Genomic DNA, 22,771 nt, shown 5'->3' with positions numbered 1-22,771 from the left:
TACAATAAATAAAGGGCACCGCAGCAGGTGGCATGACAGGATTCAGCCTCAAGTTTGTACAGATCTCAGTTGACTGGATTTACTGTCCCCAACTGAACAACTGACATCAGAACCCAAAACCAGTTTCAGTGTACATTACATTTCTTCTTCCCTCTGGTTCCCTTTTTTTCTCCCCCATCCCACCTGGGGGAAAAGATCAGTAAATTTTAAGTCACATTGCTTTAAGGAAGCATGGGAAAGATGAGACACTTCAGAGTCTTAGTCTTTTTGACTAGTCAAAGCTAGAGATGCCTCTCAGCAAAGGATGATTCTTTCCTGACCAACAAATCTACTGGTTGCATTCATTTTGGGGTATCAGACCAAGAGCATTAAATACAGAGAGGAACATGTGCTAGCTTTAAGAATCTGGCACAGACAAAGATAACTGGCACAGGAAAGCAACATGTACTCTTCCCCTGTTACATCCCTGTTAGCACTGCATTGCTTTTTGGGCTGTCACAGCAGACTACTACAGGGACAGGGAGAAACTGTCAGCAGGGACAGCATACACTGATGGCAGATGTGTTTCTAAAGATAGGGACAGTACTTGTCTGGCCTAAATAGTTTTCTAAAGAAGCAGCTTTAGCCCTAGAAAATTCTATCTGATACATTATTTCCCATGAAGAATGAATTTACACTGAAGACTTTGCCACATAGTGCCTTACTACAAGAAAAGGAAAGTTGAGTAGAAAAGCAACATCTTGTCTGGCACTATCTTACTGCTTTATGGCTTGAGCTGTGGCTGAGTAGTAACACCATAGGAAACAAGTAGCTTTCTGCAGCAGCTGTGTTCTAGCTGCAGTTATACATAACCAGGCAGCAGTCAGCCTTGCAGCTGGCAGTCTGGCTGCAGCAGAGAAACAAGTCACTCACACAGGCTTTAGTTTCATTGGGCAGTTACAATTTATTGCATCTTACATCCTTAGGAATGGCAGCTAAAGTTTTCCACTTATCAGACCCAAATTCGTAAGTGTAGAGGCTTTATAACTGCCATTGCATTTCAGAACGTGCAAAAACTGATCCAGTGCCTCCCATACTAGACACGTATGTTTGCTTTAGACACATACTTTGTAAACCAGATGACGTCAGACTTAATTTTTTATTAAAAACAATGTATACTGTGGGTCCAGCGCTAGGAGCAGGAAATGCACTTCTCTATTTGCTGAACAGATGTTAAGCTCCAATTTGTATTGTGACAGCTTGAGTTGAGAGAGGATGCAGCATCCTGAGTGGAAACTGAAGTGTTATTTTCCTGCACTTGTTTTTTGAACTGTCTCCCCCCCATCCAAAACATGTAACTGCATGAAAGAGTTCAGTCCGATTGCAGATCAGTCCACAAAAGGTCACAATGGAGTTCATCATTGGAGCAGGAAAACAAGATTTGTTTTTGACAGCGAGAAGTGCATACAATTGCCTTTTAAAGGATGAGGCTATTGAGGGTTTTTGCACTTCACAGTCCAAGGAAGATGAAAGTTCTGGCTTTGCCTAGACAGCTGATGCTTAGTCCTGCAAGATGTGAATGCTGCCAGCTGTCAGTTACACTATAGCCATCTTCACCTGAAAGTAATTTTTCCCATGATAGCAGAAACAAATATATTTAAGTTCTTGCTCCTCTCCACTCATGCCTGTGTTCTCCATAGGTCATGTAGTGTCACAGATTTATTTGTATACTCCATGCAGTTCAAATTGAACTGGCCACCTATTCCTGCGTGCTTGAATAGAGGGCCTCAATCTGCTTCTGGAATACTTTAACAAGCTCTGTTCGCTTTGCCTTCAGTGTTGGTGTCAAGAGTCCATTTTCTACAGAGAACATCTCTGTGTGGATGTACAGGTCTTTAACCTATTAAAAGAAAGTAATTTTGCACATAACACATAACAACTTGGAGGACAACCTTCAGTTCTTCCCAGCTTCCTTGAGCTCAGTGCAAGAACTCAGTCTCAGGAGCTCCAGTAACTAAACTGTTTTTTGATGCAAATCAAACTCCTTTTAGCTGACACAGGAAGAGGATAGGCTGGAATTACAGTACAGCTGCTGCAGCCTATGGTGAGCCTCCACTCCATCCCATGGCAATTGCTACTGTGGCCCTGTACAGCGACCAGTCTCTTGGCCAAGAGACAGGCAGCCGGGCAATGTTTCATTGCCTACTTCAGTTGTCAGGGACAGCTGCTTAGGTCCCATCCTGGCACAGTCAGTAACAGGAATGAAGACTTCCCAGCCATTGCATTAGCCATACAGGTGCTTGTGACAAGCAGGATTTGGAAGTACTCACTTGCTCAAAGGATTTAAGGCCAGCCTCTTTCCCCAGTCTGACCATATCTTCTAAAATAGCTTTCTTCACTGCCTAGAAGAAACAGAGCAGGAGCAGAGTGGGTAAAGTTGCCATTTTGTAATTGCAACTCAAGACCATACCCACTGCTCATTCAGTGAAAACTGAGGTTGGCAAGAACGTACATATTTCAACATTCAAGATTTCTCTTATTATGAGAGGTTGTGCCTGTCTTCTTGCTGGAAAAGAAGCAGTGATAGCCCTTGAAACATCAAAAGACACCTACACTTAGTTCCAGTTTTTATTGTAAGGTTGTTTGCATGACTCACCCAGCATTAAGCCAGCTTAATTTACAAAAATAAAAAAGGGGGTAGAAGGAAGTCAAAGCAATGCAAGATGGGGCTTCAGAATTAAATTCTTTCTATAACCCACTAAAAACAAAGACACTTACTGGATTTTTGCAGACATCTTCATAGGAACCTTTTACTCCCAGTTTTGCTGCGAATTCTGGAAGCGTCTCAGGATCAGGAACCACTATACCTATTAGAAAAGACTGAAAACAGGTGGAAGTAGCCATGTTCAGACCAAGATAAGGCATCTGAAATTATTTTGTCTATGTGAACTTGATTGTTGACAGTGTCTCTATAACAAGCCACATCTACATCCCCATCCATTTCCAGAGTTTGGAAGATAGCTACAAAGGCTTCAGTCACTTACCTAAAGTTCTGACAGCACTAATTGAAGTACTAATGTAGTTTGTTATGTGTGCTAAATGCTTCAGCAATTAATTTTGGCTGGTTTACAGGTTGAAGACAGGGCTCTGCTAGCATAGTGACACCTCTGTGGCAAACGAGTCAAGAAATACCCCTCTTAGGAAGACAGGCTGAGAGAGTTGGGGTTGTTCAGCCTGGAGAAGAGAAGGCTCTGGGGAGACCTTATAGCAGCCTCCCAGTACTTAAAGGGAGCCTGTAATAAAGATGGGGACAGACTTTTTAGTAGAGCCTGTAGGGATAGGACAAGGGGTAATATTTTTAAACTAAAAGAAAGTAGATTTAGGCTAGATATAAGGAAGAAATTGTGTTACAGTGAGGGTGGTGAAACACTGGGATAGGTTGCCCAGAGAGGTGCTAGATGCCCCATCCCTGGACACATTCAAGGTCAAGCTGGATGGGGCTCTGAGCAACCGGATCTAGCTGAATATGGCCCTGCTCATTGCAGGGGGTTTGGACTAGATAACCTTTAAAGGTCCCTTCCAACCCAAACTATTCATTAATTCTAAACTATATAGAGCTGACCTGACATACTAATCCCATACAAGTATGTAATTAGTCTTTACCCAGCTTGCAACTTGATGTCAAGATCTCCTTTTCTTTGGTGTCAATTGGGAAAGCTATAGGTCTGATAGGATATTTTTATAAACACGGCACTCTCAGGAACAGATCTTGTTCAAGGACTTTTCTATATGCATAATTTGTGTCCTGACCTTCCAGAACTCATTGTGGAAGGAGTCTTGCAGGATGCTCACTCCTGGCATCACTTACCCTCAGGCTTTCCCCATGTACAAAGACCTGGGCTACAGGAGCACTTCTGATATAGACATTTTCTATCTTCTCTGGAGCAATGTATTCTCCTTGTGCAAGTTTAAATATATTCTTCTTCCTATCAATGATCTTCAGTGTTCCATTCTAGAAGTTAAAGATGGAGGCCATTAGTTTCAAGTCTCTGTCTTGCTTCTATAAGAAGTAGAAGATAATAGGTTTAGCTTTGTTCTGTGAAAGGCACATGCTAGTCTGGAACTGGTCTTTGGTTTCTACAGAGAGAAGTGGCATGTCGTCTAATTTCTCCAGTTAGCTCAGGACATGATTAGACAGCTTCTTTATTCTTTGACAGAAACCAAGACATCTTGTTCTTCACTGTGGAAGTGACACAGCCTTTACTGCTGGCTTAGCAGGTGTTACTTGAGATCTTGTCACCTAATTGGTCATTGGAGCTTTACCTGGAGTTACTCGGTGGATGATAAACTACTGTGGAAGGCTTTTCTCCTACAATTCACTTCTCCAGCTTTTCAGATTATTGTAAACTAACCAGAAATTCACATCCAAGGGATGGTTTGTTTTAAGCAATTACTCACTGGCAACCATTTCCCTATGTCTCCAGTGTGGAGCCAGCCATCTTTATCAATTGCTTCTGCTGTCTTCTCAGGGTCTTTCAGATAACCCTTGAACACATTTGGTCCTTTAATGCAGACCTGCAGCAAGCACAGAACAGCATTAGTACCAAGTCTTATCTTTCAGTATTTCCTGACACACACACACACACAGGGGATCGTACCTACCTCGCCTTCATTGTTAGAAGAGTAGTAGTTCATTTCTTCCACATCATCTAGTTTTATGATATTGCAAGCCAGAGGGGCTCCAACATGGCCTAAGAGGAAAAAAACCAAGAACAGTTATGTTTGGGGGATTCTGCTAGCAGTTGGCCCTAATTGATCTAAAGCTAGAAAGACTAGCTCTTGAAGCCAGATGGCAGAGCTCGGGTGCTGCCTACGTATGAAAGACTTCAGTGATAGTAGATACTTAACGGCTCTTTGTTCACTGCTTTAGCAAGAACCAATACCCTTTAAAGGCATCTGACAACAGATGTTCCACAAAATTATTGTAATGCCATTTTCAGAACATTTAATGCAGGATAAGGAGCAGCTAAGTCTCAATGCTTAGAACCATTTATTGGCATAATCAACCACACCAGCCATGTAGCACACTTGCCTCCACAGAATTCCCTCATAGATCCTGGTATTCTTTTGCATTTTGTCCTCATTATGCTCTGCAGTTATTGTGTTCCCAAAGATGGTGACTTGGGCTTGAATTTAGAATACCCAATATTAAAAGCACCCTTGCGAAGATGAAAGCTAAATCTTCAATGTCAGGTAGTCCTTTAGAAAAATAGTCAAGTATTGCGTCTGATATTTTAGTCACTATTTTTTGAGTAAAAAAAGTTATTTGGGGGCTAAAGCTAGCTTCTTAAAGCCATTTGGGAAATCCTTGTGCAGTTTGCTCAGCTCTGTACAGACACTCCTTTCCTGTACACTGGCACAAGGTCTAAGTTGACCTGTGTCACTTTACACAAAAGATCCTCCCGTAGTGAGTCCAGAATTTTGGTACCTATTAGGCAGACAGGTGGCTTGCCACCAAGAATAACTTTGAGGTTAAGTACCCAGGATTTAACTTATATTGAAATAAAAGCAGTAGAGCACCTAAGCTTGAGTGCCACTCTCTCTTGACAGCTGTGGAAGAGTTTCCAAGTCCTGGCTACCATACCTGTCGTCCAGTCTCCAGGCATTGAGAAAGTGCATCCCGCTGAGCATTCAGTCTGGCCATAAGCTTCAAAGATCTGTGTAAGAAAGGATAAATATTCTTTGAACATCAAGTCCTTGGTGTGAAAGAGCTTAGTTTCAACTATGTCCATGCTCAAGTCTTCTTCTTAGGAAGGAAGCCAAGAAAATCTTAGCCTTTAAGATATCTTGGTCTTATTGATATAACCAGATGTTCTTCAAATTCACCTATCCAAACTTTGCTTTACCAAAACCTTGCTTTGGTCACCTCGTTCTCTGAACTGTGTTCTTAAGTGCACTACATTAGGAGCTCGTTGACTACCAGAATCAGCCACAGAGCACAAGAGGCAGCTGCCTAACTTTAAGTGCTGCATGTTCCTATTACTCCTGCTATATTCCTCTTCCCAAAGCCTACAGGATAGTTTTTTGGTAGTGTAGTTTGAAGCCAGCCCTGCAGAATTTTTTTCCTGTTAGTGTTAGATCAAGCAGCCTGGAAATACTGAAGACTGACAGCAAGTGCCCCAGGAAGAAGCTGGGCTGGAGTACAGCTTTATCATTTGTCACTTATTTGGGCATAATCAAACAGGTCTTACTTTAAGAAAAAAACCCTCAACTTACCTGACAGCCTAATGCTGCTCTAAGAAATGTCAAGACAGAGGGAGATATAGGGGCTGCGCCTGTTACCATTATACGCACTCTTCCACCCATGGTTTCCTAGAAGTGAAATAGAAGCCATCAGATCCTCCGCTACTACATTGCTGAGCTCACTTACACTCGGAATAACTTACCTGAACTTTTTTGAAGATTAGTTTATCCCATATGCTGTCATTTCGAATTATGCCCTGTTTTATTTCAGCCATCTTCATAATCACAGCAAAGTTTAACAGGCAACGTTTCACTGGGCTCTTTGCACCACTTTGTATCTGCAACAAAAAGTATTGGTGACTCTTGGGTTTAACTCACATCTGTACCTCCAGTTCTTGCTTTGTTAGGAGGCAGTGTATCTTACTTTGATGTTCTGGGGTCTGTCTTCACTGCTGCCTAGGTCTAGGAGATGAACTAAGGGCTAATACTAATTCGTGCTAATGCTGACACACTTCAGCCATAGCTTTGAGGTATAGTAGGGACCCTACTATCTTTGCACTGGCTGCATTTGCATTCCAAAAGTAAACAAACTTTTTGTCTCTGAACAGCAACAGACTTAGCCCAGTCATGACTGGTTACACCAGGTGCCAGTACTCTTTCCATCACTTCAGAAAGGATACATTCAATATTCATTTAAACTTGTATGCTTGCTGAGACATATGAACATGAAGATAGTTAAGCTAAAATTGCTCACATACCTTGTCATATATCCTATTGAGCAGTCTTGGTACAACTGGAAATAGTGTTGGCTTCAAGGTTTTCATGTCATCTGTTAGCAACTTGATGTCTCCTTGGAAGAAGCCTACTTTTGCTCCACAGCTGTAGACCACAGTCTAAAAATTGACCAGGCTAAGCTTAGTCAAGGATAATTCCTAGCTTCATTAATTATTTGTTTATGGAAATATTCATATAATTATTTGTTTATGGAAAGCAGCATGATTTCTAGTGCCCAGTGACAGGAAAGTTCTTGTGTGAGTAGGTTTCAAGGAAATACAGAAGGCTATCATACCTTTCACTATATTGGTTTATAGAAGCTCAGATACATACATCTGTACATACCTGTACAACCCTCTCAAACATGTGAGCCAGGGGAAGGTAGGACATGGTGACATCTGAACTTGTACACTCAACTGTGTTCTAGAGGGGAAAGAAATAGAAGCAGGTTAGCATTCCCTATGCCTGCTTGACTTACTCTTAAGTAGAATGTGAATAAAGTTTGGATCAATTTGAGTACTTTGAAATAGACACTTCAAATGACTGAAGCAACTCAGGTTCATCCATCACCTTCAAAATTCACAACTGTAATTCAGCCATACTAGATCAAGATTAGTTTTATGTTTTGGCAAGACTTGAAATAGGGTAGTTGAGTATCTTGGCATTTAGCCCTGACTCATTCTAGAATAATTTCTGTGTAGAAGTTCTTGTTCAAGATTAAACCAAGTTTCTTGCAGTACTATTGTCCCATTGAAATACGGGCCTGAGGTGAATGGTTTGCAGAAAATGCCCACATTAAAGGTAGTTTCATGACTGAGCGACGTAGCCTAGAGAACACCATTCGCAGTAGCTTACCTCTGTGCTTCTAAGGAAGGCAGCAGCATTTGCAACAACATTTTGATGTGTCAGCATGGCTCCTTTAGGGTTACCTTTGGAGAGATCAAGCAAAGTCAGCTGTAGCTCTGACTGCTTCTGCTGTCAGTTTCCCATGTCTTGTTTGGCTCAGTTTGAACCATCTTGGTATTAGGCTCAGTCATAGCATGCATTGTCTTAAGAGATCACAAATACACTTCATCTTGAGCGCTTTCAGCTATGGATATAACATAAAGGAAATGTCTACTGAAACAGCATTAGGAGTAGCATAGAGAATGCTGAAACAAGTTGTTTCTCTAGCCCCTGTGGATCAGAATACAGACACAGTTAAACAACAAATCTCTTTTAACATTAAGACTCTGTATTTTTCATAGGCTAAGACAACATGAATTTGGCTAGTCTTCCCCCCAGCTCTAAGAAGCTTTGCCTTAGTGTACTTGACTTATGGTAACAGTGTCCCAAGTAAAACTGCAGTAGTGGCTTGGCACTGTTCTAATTTACTGTATTAATTCTGTGTCATTAGCAGTTTCTTTTTTGGGCTGGAAAGTTGTTTTGGTGCTTTTGGGGTTTTTTTTACAGCACAGGGAGAATGTTTTAATGGGGAAGCATCACTATATATTCTCTTACCTGTGGTTCCACTGGTAAAACACACAATGCAAAGATCTTCAGGTTTAGGAGGCTAGAGGGAAAAAGTCATATAAGGTCAACAGAGTAAGGATTATATTGCTTGTCAGCATCTACATACACTTCCTAAATTGGGATAAACCAGGAATTCTGTTTGGAAACAGCAAGACAAGATAGAAAAAGAATCCTGCCAGCCTCCTCTACTAGCAGCATGGCAAGAGGTCTTTTCAGAGTGTAGTTTTGCAAAATTATAACTGTTCCACAGAGATACTTACAACTGGTTCTCTGATGTTGTTTCTTCCCAGCTCCTGTGTTAAAGAGAAAATGCAGCTTAACAATTGCAACAGAAAGACATGCAACAATAGTAGATGAATAATTTCATGTCAAATGCAACACTTGTTTTTACTTTGCCTCTTGATAATGTTTCTAATTCAGAGAGAGATGCTGGTCTTCCTGAATTTAATACACACAACTTGGAAAAGCTGATGCCTGGGGTTGTGGAAAGCATAAATCTTGAGTGTGTAGAAAGTGATCAGAACTACTTCAGGAATTTGGAAATCCTGAGTGGAGATACTTCGTTTTGTTTGATGTAAGCCACATACCTTTACATCTTTTTATACATTTATGCATCATATCTGGAAGATTAAGCCTAGTATTGGGATGTCAAAGCAGCCAGTAATTTGCACTTAGAGTTTTCAATTATACTCAATTGCCAACTTAGAAGCCTGATAAATCCTGTTAAAACTTCACCATGAATTAAGCTAAGGAAGTCTTCAGTTTAATGCATACTGACTGTCCACAATACACGGACCCAACTTTTGTCAATGGCTTGAACTCTGCAAGTCCACTTGGCTAAATATACCAAGTTTCAAAATGACTGCTCATCAAGGTCTCAGTTACAGGATGTGACAACTGGATAATGCTTACATTAAAGTGTCATTGTTGCCAGGGAAGGTCCAGATGTCTAGCTGGCAAGGTATTCCTCTGCAAGATCTAGCAGAAGCCTTTAGCCACCTACCTCAACTTCCTGCAGTGCTAGAATTTCGATTCCCACTTTAGCTCCTCTGTCCTTGAGCTCTTTATCAAATAGATCCATGAGAATGATAGTCTTCAGATATGGGGTCTTTTCTTGCTCACAGTTCTCAAGCAAGATCTGTGCCTTCTCGGGCTTGTCACAGATCACTATGTTTATGTCAGCTGTAGAAAAGAAATTACATTTCAGAAGTCTGTTTAGAAGACATGAGGCTAGAGAGTGGCAGCTTAGTAGTGCATACATTTAGAACATAGCATTGGTTTGTTCTAAATCCATTTGCATTTGTTCACGTGGATTCAGTGGCTGGCTTACAGTGCTACGAAGGTTCCTTCTACCATGGCCAACTGATGGGGCAAACTTGAGATTTCAGCTATACAAAGTGAGGGCAACTGCTGAGGAACTGAAGACAAGTATCTTCAGTCACAGTCAAGATAGGCATTTGAACTTTTGGTATTGCCATAAAAGCTCAGAATTGTTCTCACTGATTGTTTAGGTTTAGCCCTCTTCCTTAAATCTAAAGGAATTTAGACCCTGCTTGAAAGAGGTAGCTAAAATTCTTGAGTTGATGCCTCAGGTTCCCTGCATGTGCAAGAGAGTTTTATGCAATTACAGAAGCATTTCCCATTAAGCTGGCAGATGAATTGGATTTGCCTGAACGTGCTGGTTCCCCATTAGCCTAGTAAGTCACAGCTGCATAGTCAAGGCAAGACCTGTTTGCAGTGTTCACCAGCATAACTGTCAAAGTGATTTTGTTGGCAAATCCTGTTTATGGGTTGGATCCCAGATCGTTGTGACAGCAGTGGATATCTCCCTGCCACCCAATTTCTCCTCTAAAACTAGGGGAAGAATGTTTGAAGGTTTATTCAAGCTTCCTCATCAGTTTCTTTCATGATGGCATGCTAGTTGTTGCTTCTGTAGAACAACAGGCCCTAACCAAATGGATAAAACAAATTTAGGCACGTCTTTACCCTCCCCTCCTCCGCTCTTTATATCCTACAACTTCAAATAACAGACACACATCTAGTCTTAATTTGCATGCAAGTTTTCTTTGTCTTGTTTTGTCTGCATTGTCTGACTGATTTGGCAGTGTGGGAGTTCAAGATTGCAAAACCTCAACTAGCAAATGGTTGAGCGCTCTGACTGCAGGATGGTCCACAGGATTTAGCAGGTCTTTAGTGGACTTGCACTGAAAATGCCAGGAGACATAGGAAACCCACTGGCTTCTTCTAGGCATTGAACCATGTTCTTCGCAAAGCAGCTTTGTTTACAGAATTAAGTGTCTATAAAAGTAAAAGAGTAGTAAGGTTAAAGCTACTCTGATTTTTGCATCAAATTCCCTTGAACTTCCACCTTCTCCAAACAAAAGTTCTTAGAGAAATCATTATGAAACAGTGGAACTCCATATTTACCTTTGTTAACAATATATACAATGGCCTCTGGCCCCAGAGTGTCATACAGTGGAACAGCAACCATTGAGTAAGTGTAGCAGGCGTACTCTGAAATGATCCACTGAAGAGAGAAAACAATACAGCTAAAGAAAACTAGCAGCTCACAAAACAGGATTACCTACAGATTTCATACAGCTTGACTAGCCCATGCACACATTAGTAGTGGGGTTGTGTAAGGAGCATGTCCATGAGATTCTCTGAGTAGTGAGGGTTCAAGATCGTTGTATTGTATGGCTGGCATGGTATGTGCTCTGCAGTAATAAGGGAACTGGGGAAGCAAAAGCCAGTTGTGATTGTTCCTCATGTGGCCTGAGGTGATTTAAATATAGACCCTTTTCTCTCCCCAAGGTGTCAGAATATTCTGGGAAAGAATATTCAATTTCTTGCTTACCTCTGGCCTGTTCTGAGCAAAAATGCCAATAAACTGGTTTGATGATGGTTTGCATCCTTTTTGCAGAAGCCCTGATCCCAGGTATTGAGCTCTGTCCAAAACCTGTAAGATAGTTTTCCCCCACTTTAGTGTTACAAGACAGCATCCCAAATTAAATCATCTGTCATGTGCAATACTCACCTGTCTATATGTCAGCCACTGATAAGGTTGGTTGGGTTTTCTGTAGCCTAAACAGCTTCCATTTCCTAATAGAAGAGTTCAGGAAAGCAATTGTAAAGCTAAGTACTGAAATTGCATAGCACTGCAGCACAACACTTTATGTGAAGTATTTTTAGTCAGACATCCAGGTAACTGCATGGACCGTGGAAGTGCAGTGTCCTTAGTTAAGCACTCTGCCCAAGCCAAGACAGTAAGACTGTTAGCTTCATCCTTACAAGCAATACTTCCAAGATCTGGTGATAATTTCCATTTCACAGTCCACATGAGATTGAAACGGCTTGCGAGCTATCACATATTCCCATGCATGGGACCCCTGAAGTTGCATATGCAGAAATGCACACCTGTTGTAATTATGCAGTAATTTCACACTGAAACCCGTATCATAAGACAAAGCAGAGGTGTTTCCTCCCAGTTCCTTCTGATGCTGAGTGTCTGCTGACTTCACTGAACTCTAACATCTTAAGCTTCTGATATTTGTTCCTGCCCAGCCTGCCAACTAAGACTACTTTTAAATGGAGGGGAGTGGAATACGGTCAAGTGTCACTCCACCTCACAGAAGACTAGGAAAGCTTTTGCTAGCCTGTATTATTACAACAGACAAGAGGCAAGGCAAAAGAGCTTGGAATAATTTTATTTACTTGCGATAGGCAAGTACTAACTGGCAGATGCAAAACTTACCAGAAGCATGCAGTCCTCTCTGGAAAACTTCATACAAGGTTTTAGCATCTTCAAAGTAATAAGAAAGCAGGTTATTATCTGTCAAGAGTGCACCTCTTCTGGCTCCCCCCTGGGAACAGAGCATAGTTATGAATCGGTGCAGAACAGATGCAATGTAATTTGTTCCTCAGCCATTCTCCCAGCAATCCCCTTTAAAGCATTTCAGTACCATTGCATTGTTAGGGAAGTCTCGTTTTCCTTCCTGATTTTGATCTACTCGGTCATCAGTCATATGCAGAGGAATTTTCTAGTTGGCCTAGATTAATATTCAATTACAGGTCATTAGAGAGAGCTTAACTAAGACTGGGTGCTACCACTTGCCTAGTTAAATGAAGTCTAGCACCAGCCTCAAAGCCAATGCAAAGCATTTGAAAAAGTCAGTGACAAGGCCATCCGGTAAAAAGCCCACCTAACCCTGCTGGCAAGAGCTGCTGTTTCTTACTCTCACTGTCTTAAGACTTCCCTTCTCCCCACCACACTGTTGAGTTGTACACCTGGGAGGAGAGGCTGTGCGTATCAGACAGGAGAGTTTCCACTGATAACCAGAGGCAGAATGGATCAGTATTCACATTAAGCTCAAAAATAGTCCACGCCCACAAGCAGAGTAAGTATTACCTCAATTCCTATTGACTGCTTGTTCAAATCAACAGGAGGCAAAACAGGTTTTGGCCTGCTTATCACCCACAGGAAGATGACAGCTCCAAATACTATAAGACTAATCAATGCTGGTGTTGGGAGCGGTGAGAACAAGACTTGAAGTATCCAGATCATTGTGCTGGATCAGTGAAGCCAGAGTTGAACCTGAAACAAACAGGAGGTTTAATAGACATGAGTTAGAAACACTCACTACCTATGACCACGGTTACTTAAGTAGTTTGTTAAGCAATACTACAAATCATTTCAGCCGTTTGCCCCTAAAGAGTCCTGGTACAATAATGAAGCATACTTATGCAATGCTTTAAGCCTCTTAAGAGATCTCAGGTCACCTGTCCCCATAATTCTTAATCCATGCTGCATCCACCTCCATAAAAAGCTGAAGCCTGATGAAGTCAGACAAGGAACAGATGTCAATTCTATCTATTTAAGAGTAAAAATATGCCTGGGGGAAAAATAGTATTTAATTTCTCAGATAACTATAACCAAAAAATGCCTACACTTGAGTGGTGTGAGTAATGGAAGTAAGAAAACTCGTCACTATTACAGCTGTCGCGTAGGATGGGGTATTGCTAAATTACATGTTACACCTACATATCTAAGTGTGCAAGACAAGCAGTGTCTTCACTATCAGCTGCTCTTACTGGAAAGCAGGGTTTATGCTGGACAAGTATTTCAAATAGTGAAAGCATGTTCAGCATGAGATGCAGCACAAGTCAAAGCTCTGAAAGTTAGTTTCCACTAAGGAGTGGTGACCTGGAAGTCGGAGTGTGCAATGGAAGTCTAGCTAGGAAATACAGCAGCAGTTCTGCCGCTTGGATCCTCCAGAGTCTTTTCCTTCAAGGGCATGGAAACAAAAACTGAGCATCCAAGATTTCTTATAAGAAACAAAGAGACATCTAGCTCAGCCTCCTCCCTTAGAAACAAGTACTTTAATCTCTAAAATGTTCTGGTATGTTTAAGATTGAATGGCCAAGACAGATCTAGCACAGGCGACTGCTTTTTTTCTGAATCAACTCGGATCTCACCAACTTAACTTTGCTAGTATCCTGCTATGCAGCACATGACACGTCACACTTTGCAAGATGAATAACCACACCCTTCCAAAGTCCTTCATATAGAATCAAGGGAACCCAGTCAGTAGATGGTATAGCAGCTAGCAACTAACTAAATCCCTCTACAAGAAGAATACCAGGCTTTCCAGAGCAATGGGCTCCAGTTACCCTTTAATCATAATTCCAAGAAAGCTGAAGTTATTTTCCAGGCAGTCAGTAAATTCAGTCAAGCCCCTAAGTCAGAATTTGGGTCTCTAAGCTCAGACTAACCAGAGTTAGATCACCCCTATCTGGTTTATGGTTTTGTTGTTTCCAGTTTCCAGTGGCTGCATTCACCAGCAACCCTCATGTGTTCTGTGGTGACAGAAGGCATGTTTTGCCCACTCAGCAGCTGGGTAAGGAAAGGTACCTCAGAGGCTTGTCATCAAGTCCAAGCTGCCAAAAGTATGTCACCTGCATATCTGAAAAGTACCAACTCCCTAGACCTCTTTTCTACTCTAAGCCTTAGTTACAATGTGCCCTTCAAGCTCCTGACCTTGGTTTCAGGTATTGAGTAAAAAAAAAAGCCTGTGCTCCAGCAAGAAAGGCAGGCACTGCCCTTGGCACTCTGCACCGCCTGTTCCAGTCACTGGGCATATCAAACAAGCAAGCAGAAACCTGCTCTTTCTGCAGCGCAGGGTATCACCCCTCTCCACACCATTCTTTTGGTCCTTTCTCAATTGAGCCTGGAGAAAAAAAAATCCCCTAAAGCCAGGTCTGCTGATCAAGTTTACATTCAGGGCAAAGCCACTTAACAGTAGCACTGCTCCCTTCGGAAGACTGAAGATTATTAATTAAGTGAATTTGCCAATCGGCTGTTTTTCGTCATTTATACATTTGGCATTGTAACCCATTACTGGAGCAGTTAGTAAACAGCTTTCTGCAGGTGATTAAACCATATCTGGTTTATGGTGCCACTTCCTCTTTTGTTAACATGAACAAGTCACTTTTCTATAGCATGAACACCAAGGCAGCTCGGTAGAGGCATCTCCACTCCAGTATGAAGAAAAGTTAGATATACAAACTTTATTCCTTTAACTCAGAGCCCACTACTAGATCCAAGTGACAGGGCAAATCACATTTGCACCATTTGTATGTTGAAAGCTTGTTAGAAGTTGGAAAAACTAGACCTTGGCATTCTCACATCTTTTTAGAGGGATAGCAGAACACTCATAATCAAAATTCAGGGGAACTGAACAACAGCAATCAGCTTGGGCTATTTTCCAGTGTTTTTCCATCCCCAGATGGGCCAGAAGGAGGTTGAACTCAGTGCATTTCAGATGAGACTTCCCAAATGTCAAAAATGGATATGACATTTTTCAATCAGTAAGAGAAAAGAGCTGTATGCAGGCAACTGAAGAGACCACATGCCTGTCCAGCTGTATTAGTTTTAAGGGCTCTCGTGCTCATTTTAATAGTAATTTTAAGACAACTTCCTAGAAACCAGGAAGGATTGGTTGCCTTTAGAGTATCATGCTAGAGGTAATAGACAGAACTGGGGATCATGTCTATCACACCAAGTCCTCTACTGTAACTTATTAACACTGCTTAGCATTAACGCTGCCTGATCAGACACATCAGCGCAGTTGTCACAAATAGCTACTGTCTGTTACATGGACTTCTTTGACAGAAAATTAACGGAGTACACTTGTCTGACCTTTTTGTGGTAAGGATCCGAGAATCCACTAACCCCGAATGCTCCATGCAGCAGTAAATGAGTCACCGAAAATCTTACCGCCACAGTATTTTCATCTCCTCACTGACTCACATGCAAGGCAGTTTGTACCAAGACATGTAGGATGACTGAAGATCAGGCCCTGAAGGATAATGATGCTTGGAGTAGAGAACCCAAAGTCCAGAGAGAACACCTGATCAAGTTGAGAAAAGCCTGAGGATGATTAAATGCAGCAAAGCTTTTGCCTTCGGATTCTGAATTGATTCCACAAGCCTCTCACATAGAGAGAAAGGGAAACCAGACAGTAGTCTAATCCCAGTGTAACCTAACCAGCATCCCTATAGCCAGTCAAGGATGATTTTTAGTTATAAGCCAAATGGATTTTTATTTTAAAGAAAGATCTGTTGCCAAGTTTATCTCTAAAGCCTGGGAAGTATTAATGCTCATTTGCTTCTACGTTGGTTGGGGTTTTTTTAGTAACTATCTTCATTAGCCCATTTACAGCATTGTATGAGACTATAAGTGCAAGAGTCAATACCTACCATACTTTAAAGCTACAGGAGTTAGTGTTGTGTCAAAAAAAAAAGCGCAGATACCTAGATACCTAGCAATACATGAAAAAATGCTTTTCATATCTGAAGGACTATTTTCAATTCCTCTACTGCATGAATAGAATAGTGACAGCATTTTGCTTTTACTTTCCAACCACGTTTCCTCAGCTGGGCTTTAGTCACTCCTGTTGAAGTACGTACCGTGTGTTACGCAGGCTGTGGCAGACACTGTCAGCAGATTTGTCTCGGTTCCCAGCATTAGAACAGCTCTGTGCTTAGAGCTTCAGCTGTAACTACTTGTCAAATCCAAGTCACTGCTAATTAATCACCTCAAGTATCCTCCTGCTGCTTAATCCTGCTGTCCTCAGAGCGGGAGAGCCAGCAGAGAAGACACAAGTCTGTACTTGACAATTCTCTGTCCGTGGGAAGGGAACAGATTTACCCTAGATCTTTCCTGTGCAGCAGCTACAGCCAGTGCTTAACCCAGAAATCCAAATGCCCTGTGCATACATAATACCTGATCTATATCAGCTGAGTGAAAACTCAACTCAGTGCAGCATCAGACAAAGCCAGGGCATTATTTTAGACACCAGCTTCCACTGAGGCGCAAGTCTGAGCACCAGCTGCTTTCTCAAGTGTGTAGGGAGGGCAGGGGTGCAGCACCTGAACCCCTCTGTTCTGCAGGACTCGGCTGCCAGTGACCAGAAAGATACAAAAAGCACAGGAGGCCTCAAACCAGCTGTTAGGGCTCTTGTGCATAAGATGCATTTAGACAAAAAGTGCACTTAGGTTGTCTGCCCTGATCAATGGTCAGGGATAAAATGCACTGGGCTCCAGAGTGCAGAGTTTTTATCTTAGGTTTTATCAGAGGAGATTACAGCAATACCATTTACAGCCTTGAGTTCAGGAGTACATGTTCTTTTTTCTACTGTATGCTCACCCCCAGCACCTCTACAGCAATTCCTTCACTAGCTAGAAGGAACGAGACAGTTATTCTCTCTATTCTTTTCAAGTCAGGAGATTCTCTCCACTGGAAAGCAATATGAAGAAAGAAATCAGTGGCGTTTCTATTGCAGTAGTTCTTCACAGACAGCAAAGCAACCTCTGATACTTGCACAATTTCAAAAGCAATGGCCATGCACTGCCTGGGAGAATGTATTCTAGATTTATCTTTGTCTCAAGTTCACCTAAGAAACAGTTTGCGTATGCTCTTGAAGTGATCATGAGAACTTGTTGCTCAGCATTACTAAGATAACGTTGACTTTCCGAGCAGGAAGCATAGAGTCCAACCAACTACAGTGGGGCCACTAATCAGTTAGTTAACCACCAGTAGCTCACTCTACATTTGCTTACGCAGTGCAGCTCTTGCCTGGTGTCCTGCAGATGCGAGACACTCTGCCAGTTGTTACTCCTTTGAAGCACTATATCCCATCTTCCTCCAGCCGCAGCAAGAAGTCTTGTGTTCTGCAGGATTTAGGAACATCTAACATTCAGCATGCAGAGAGAAGCTAAAGTGCAAAAAGCTCAGCAATGGCTGCTGAACATAGCCACGTCAAAACCACAAAGCAAAATGCACAGTAACTTGCATGAAGCCCAAGACACACTTTAGTTAGGCTTGGCTTTCAGAGTACCTCTTATGAACGTCAGAGCCAAACAGTTCAAGTGCCCTTTGATCTTGGCTGAGAAGCGCTCTGCTGGGCCCTGGGGAAGAGCGAGGCCTCAGTAACTTACTTTCAGGAAGTTTAGTGCTCTGTGGTTTCAGGCTACGTGTTACAGGCTATTTCTGGACCTTGCTCGTGAAACCTACTGAACTCGGGCTTTCAGTAGGCTTAAATAGAAAGGTCATGTTTATAAAGATTTTTACTACGTCTAATATTACTGTCCCTCCATCAGGAAGGCAATGATACCATGACAGTTCTTAGTACTGAAAGTAGTTTTGTCAGGTAAGTTGAAAAGCTAAGCTTTCATGTTTGTTGTTTTTGGGTTTGGGTTTTTGTTTGGTTTTTTTTTGTATCAGGTTTTCTCCTTGAAAACTACCTACACAGAAAGATAGGGCATATTCAGCTAGCCCTTTGAAGTTTTGAAAAATTTAAAATAGTCAGTATAATGCATGTAAAACATGCATGCATCAACATTATATTAATAGGAAATTTTCTCCAGACACACAAGCATGGTTTAAAGAGCTAGAACTAAAGCTCAATTGAATTGAATTGAAAATTCACATAGAACTCCTAAGAAAGCAAGAATATCACCATTAAGCACCTTACGTAGCCACACAGAAAAAAGGTAGCACTAAAACCTTCTAGGCATTAACATCTTTTATCTCTACATGTTAATACAGAATTTACATTATGAAGAACAAAGAGCAAACATATACCTGAACTGAATTCAGCCTAAGGTTAACATCTAACTGATAGCACGCTACCAGACATTTCCTAGCAGCTCCTGAAAACTCATTATCTTGAACCCTACAGCTAATCACTGCACTTGCACATAGGTCACAGTAAAGCTCATCTAAGTAACAGCAAGCAAGGCAGAGCTCCGTTACTCACACAGAAAATGTTTCAGAGCAAATACGCAGATAAGAACCGGTGATCACAAACACCTACCATTTTGAAGATGGAGTGGGAAGCCAACCTCTTTTCCCTAAGTAAAAGGGAGCCTTACCAGCAGAGTAGCAAGCCAACACCTATTAGGTAACACTCACATTAAAATCTACAGCTGGTTCCCTCTCCCTGGTTCAAATGAATCAGCGAGCAGAGAGGCACGCTGGGAAGCGGGAGGAACGGGCAAGGGGGAGCTGAAGTGGTTAGAAAAAGAAAACACAGAGGAAGTTGTTGAGCTTTTTGTTTGTTTTAGGAAAATAGCTTGAGGTTTACATGTTTCTGAAGAACTGGGTGAGAGGGAGACCAAACCTTTTTGAAATTGCATTTATAATTTCTTGTGTATAATCTATTTGCTGTTGTTTTCTCTGCGTACAAAGCTGTCTGCTCAACAAAGCACTTCTCTCGCTACAGCTGCACGTGCATTAAGCTGAGCAGACCTATTGTAGCCCAAAATATCAACAAAATATTTTGAGTACAGTATTTCTTATGTGCTGTTGTAACATACTTGCTGGTGAGATGGATCCCTGTTTCTGCCACTGGGTTTGGTTCGTTTGGTTTTGGTGGTCTACTTGTAGGCTTCCTGCCCCCACCCCTCTTCCCCCAAAAGCTACCTGGTTCTTTCTGCTGTTGTATAGACTTACATATATACAACTATTTGCACAAGGCTATGGTGATTCACATTTCAAACCTTAGTTTTGTTTCCTGCTATGACAGGGATTTTGCTTCAGGTTTTATAGTTGCACTTCTTCATTTACAAGTTCAGAGCTGCTGCAGTTCCCCCTTTTTTTTTTCTCCGGTGCTTGTCTATCATAACTGGGATTTGGCAGCTGGTTTGGAGGGGTGGGAAGACAGTAGCTTCACCTCTCTTTAGTGCCTTGACCTCAGGTCTTGGAATTGTTTGCCTGCTTAACTGTTTGTCCATCTGAAAGTTTTTCTGCGCTGCATGATTTCAGAATAATCTGCTTAGCTAGACTAACTGTAGCTGGGGTGGAATAACACAGCATGTACTTGCTTCCAGAACACAACCTGGCCTGGACCTTGGCATACTAAAACTTATAGCCTCTACTAATTGCAATTATATTTTTATTGCTGCTGTAAACTTTATACTATTCAGGTAAAGCTAACTTATGCTGTAATTGTGGCATTATTTAATAATGCAGATACACTTTTAGGGAAGCTGAGGCTTAATTCACCGATTTTGCTGTACAGTTTACATAAAGATGAAAAAGAAATAGCTTGTCCTGAATAAAACTCCTCTGCCTTTGGCTTTCCCTACCCAGACATGTTCCTGTGGCATTTAAGTGAAGGTGTGACCTTCAGCTGTAATAGTGCCAGTCAGGATGCACTGGTGTGTAGACAGAGGGAATACCTCTTACAGAGAAGGGGAAGAAGGCCAGGCTTCCAACCCAGCCAGCTCTGTTAGCACCTTCTCCGGGTGCCTCACTAAGGGATTTCCCCCTTCAGGTATCTGGTCTCAGGCTGTTATTTTTCCAGGAGGAAGAGACAAAGCAGTGAATTTACCCTGTCTCTGATCAGCTGTTGGGTAGCAATGCTGTGCATCTTAGATGCATTGACTGGGGGCCACAGGTGCAAGAGAACATGCCCGCAGTACTGTCCTACCTGGCCTGCCAGAAGCCCAGCATGTGATATCAGTGGTCCCTGGACTGGTGAGGTTACACTGCATTGCCTGCACTTAGCAGGTCCCACAGCTCCGACATAAATGGGATTAAGGGATGCACACAGGAAAGCCCTGGGGAGGATTGCTTCTTGTTAATGATTGGTTCTGTTCAATGCTCATAAATCAGAATACAGCTGATGCTCTTTCCCTTCCCTGGTATGCGTAAGAAGTGACATGCAAATTTTGATGCTTTTAATTTTTTATGCTGCCTCAAATGACCTGAATAAACTCCAGATTTTTGTGAGGCACAAATCCATTTGTTGCTAGTAATTCTCTGCCAAAAAAATGAAGCAGACATGAATAACTCAACCTTTGCTTCTTTATGTACATGTATGTAAAATGTACACCTGCATCTTTCATACCCATTAGCAAATTAAGATGTGCAGTAGGTAGAGTATGGGTATAGAGAGTTCAAGTAGTTTCCTTTCTGGTTTTACTGTCACAAAAGGTTTTCTTAGAGGATGGATAAGATGAGCTTTTATAATAAAGATTAAGTTCATAGCACAACACTGGCTTTTGATATCCAAAGATGCCAAAACAGCCCATTTACCTATAGCAAATAGCGGAGGATGTAACTAAATGAAGGGGAAGCATTAGCCCAGTGTTTAGTTTTCTCTGTTGTCACTTCACAACTTGAATCTACATTTTGAGTCTGTGGGAAGTGTGGGCTCACTTTATTTGAAGGGGTTTTGAATTCCAGGTTTTTTTCTTAATGCTATGAATATAATTATTCTTTATTGCTCTGCTACACCTTTCAAGGGCAGCTTCTAGCTTTTGTAAAGCAGTGTAACTGCACAGGGACATAATCTTCTCAGAGCATAGGTGGGCTCCTCTGAGAAGGTAGTATGGACAGGATGATGGGCATAGGTCTTGGAAGAGCAGGATGCTTTTTGCCAGTTTTCTTACTTGTAGCTTCATTTCTGGTTTATCTTTGCCTCCGTTCTCCTGTCCTTTGTTACAGCTGCAGCTCTGTACAGAAGCAAGGGTTTGGAGAAGGCTCCATCTCCATAACTACACGAAGCAGTTGTACCAAGGCAACAGCAGCAGTCTTGCGTACCATACTCCAAGATCTGTGCTTTTAAAATGTTAAAAAAAGGCATTCTAGCCAGCTTCTGTGTTCTTAGTTAGGGATTAAGGTCCTATTGTAGTAAATGTTGCTAATAAGCTTGTGTGTATAAATGATTTAGTCTATAACAAGTTCTTATTGACAAGACTTCAAAAATCTGCCTGTGATACTGCAGAACCAAATGGTTCTTCTATTTCTGGAACTCTGTTTTAAGCATAAATCTGAATTGGAGCTTGGCACTGGTACTCCATGCACTGTATCTTTAAATAGACACAATTTACAAACTGATAAGAAAATGAGTTCAGCCTGGATGGTAATCAGGTTTACCAGTTCCAGCCAGCCTATAGTAGCAGGGAGCCTTCAGGCTGCTGCTCTCACTCAGGCTGTGATTTCTCTGTGCGCCAGCCAAGCCCAGACTTGCTTCTTTAACAACATGCAGCCAGTTATGCAGCCGTTGCCTTTAACAGCACACAGCATGATGAGAAGAGTGCACTGGTCACAAGCATTGCAGCACGTTAAGTAGATTATCCCACTTGCAGTACTTCTCTGCAGGAGCAGGAAGCCTAGTACTTGGGAGGCATGGATCATGCGAGATTTGCTTACCTTCCGTCAGCTGGAGGAGGGTGGAGGGACCGGTACAGCTTGCTTCCTTCGCTGCTTTGCAACTCCAAGTGGGTGTTCAAGGGTTGGTGCTTACCCAGCTCCTGTGGCAGGACTAAGCCCCGAATCATCAGTGTGTCGCTTTAATAAACGGGCAACACTGCACCCAGGTAACCTTTGAACCTGCGTTGCAACAGGTTCAAAGGTAAAAAAAAAAATATTCCTGATCAAATATAAAGAGCAATTTTGGCTGGTTAGAAATGTTAAACACACAACTCTTGCGCAACAGCTTTAGAAGAGAGCAGCACGTTGTGAAAGCTAACCCCAGCCCGGCGGAAGCGGCACACTTGCGTTTTTAATAGGACTCTCATTTACTCTGAGTATGCATGGGGCACTGAGTAAGTCTTGTTCCACTGAGAAAAGGTGCCTCTGAGATTGCACTTTGAGCAAGCAAACATATTCTGATATTTTTCCCTACTGCTTTGTGTAGGGGCCTCTCCTTAAACACATCCAACTGCTGAGACATGAGCTAAAGCAGCCCATGAA

The 22,771-nt window shown here is 42.0% G+C and overlaps 1 protein-coding gene across 2 annotated transcripts; it reads right to left on the bottom strand.

The window, feature by feature from the left end:
* Window positions 1–918: 918 nt before the first annotated feature.
* On the bottom strand, window positions 919–22,441 carry ACSL5 (acyl-CoA synthetase long chain family member 5). Of its 2 annotated transcripts, none has more exons than XM_013300671.3 (21): window positions 22,229–22,441; window positions 12,917–13,102; window positions 12,263–12,371; window positions 11,546–11,610; window positions 11,366–11,467; window positions 10,936–11,035; window positions 9,512–9,690; window positions 8,769–8,801; window positions 8,497–8,548; window positions 7,852–7,925; window positions 7,342–7,419; window positions 6,981–7,115; window positions 6,426–6,560; window positions 6,256–6,351; window positions 5,624–5,696; window positions 4,642–4,730; window positions 4,438–4,554; window positions 3,848–3,991; window positions 2,758–2,859; window positions 2,310–2,381; window positions 919–1,879 (listed from the first exon to the last, which is right to left on the bottom strand). In XM_013300671.3, exons 2-21 carry the CDS (start codon window positions 13,070–13,072, stop codon window positions 1,739–1,741), a joined length of 2,052 nt encoding a protein of 683 aa, XP_013156125.1. In that variant the 5' UTR covers window positions 13,073–13,102; window positions 22,229–22,441; the 3' UTR covers window positions 919–1,738. The 2 variants fall into 2 exon arrangements, with proteins under 2 accessions (XP_013156125.1, XP_055649884.1); XM_055793909.1 differs by lacking the exon at window positions 22,229–22,441 and adding an exon at window positions 18,885–19,098.
* Between the last annotated feature and the right edge of the window lie 330 nt (window positions 22,442–22,771).

This window comes from Falco peregrinus, chromosome 1, assembly GCF_023634155.1.
Source record: "Falco peregrinus isolate bFalPer1 chromosome 1, bFalPer1.pri, whole genome shotgun sequence".
Lineage (NCBI taxonomy): Eukaryota > Metazoa > Chordata > Aves > Falconiformes > Falconidae > Falco > Falco peregrinus.
This window is presented reverse-complemented; position numbering and strand designations above follow the sequence as displayed.

What these genes read in the sequence shown, in the direction of transcription:
- ACSL5 (XM_013300671.3), bottom strand. Translation starts at nt 13,072, where the DNA reads ATGATCTGGATACTTCAAGTCTTGTTCTCACCGCTCCCAACACCAGCA. An exon ending in TTTTACCAGTGGAACCACAG is followed by an intron (nt 7,926 to 8,496) that starts GTAAGAGAATAT and finishes ATCTCTCCAAAG; the next exon opens with GTAACCCTAAAGGAGCCATG. An exon ending in GCCTGGAGACTGGACGACAG is followed by an intron (nt 4,731 to 5,623) that starts GTATGGTAGCCA and finishes TTTTCCTCTTAG; the next exon opens with GCCATGTTGGAGCCCCTCTG.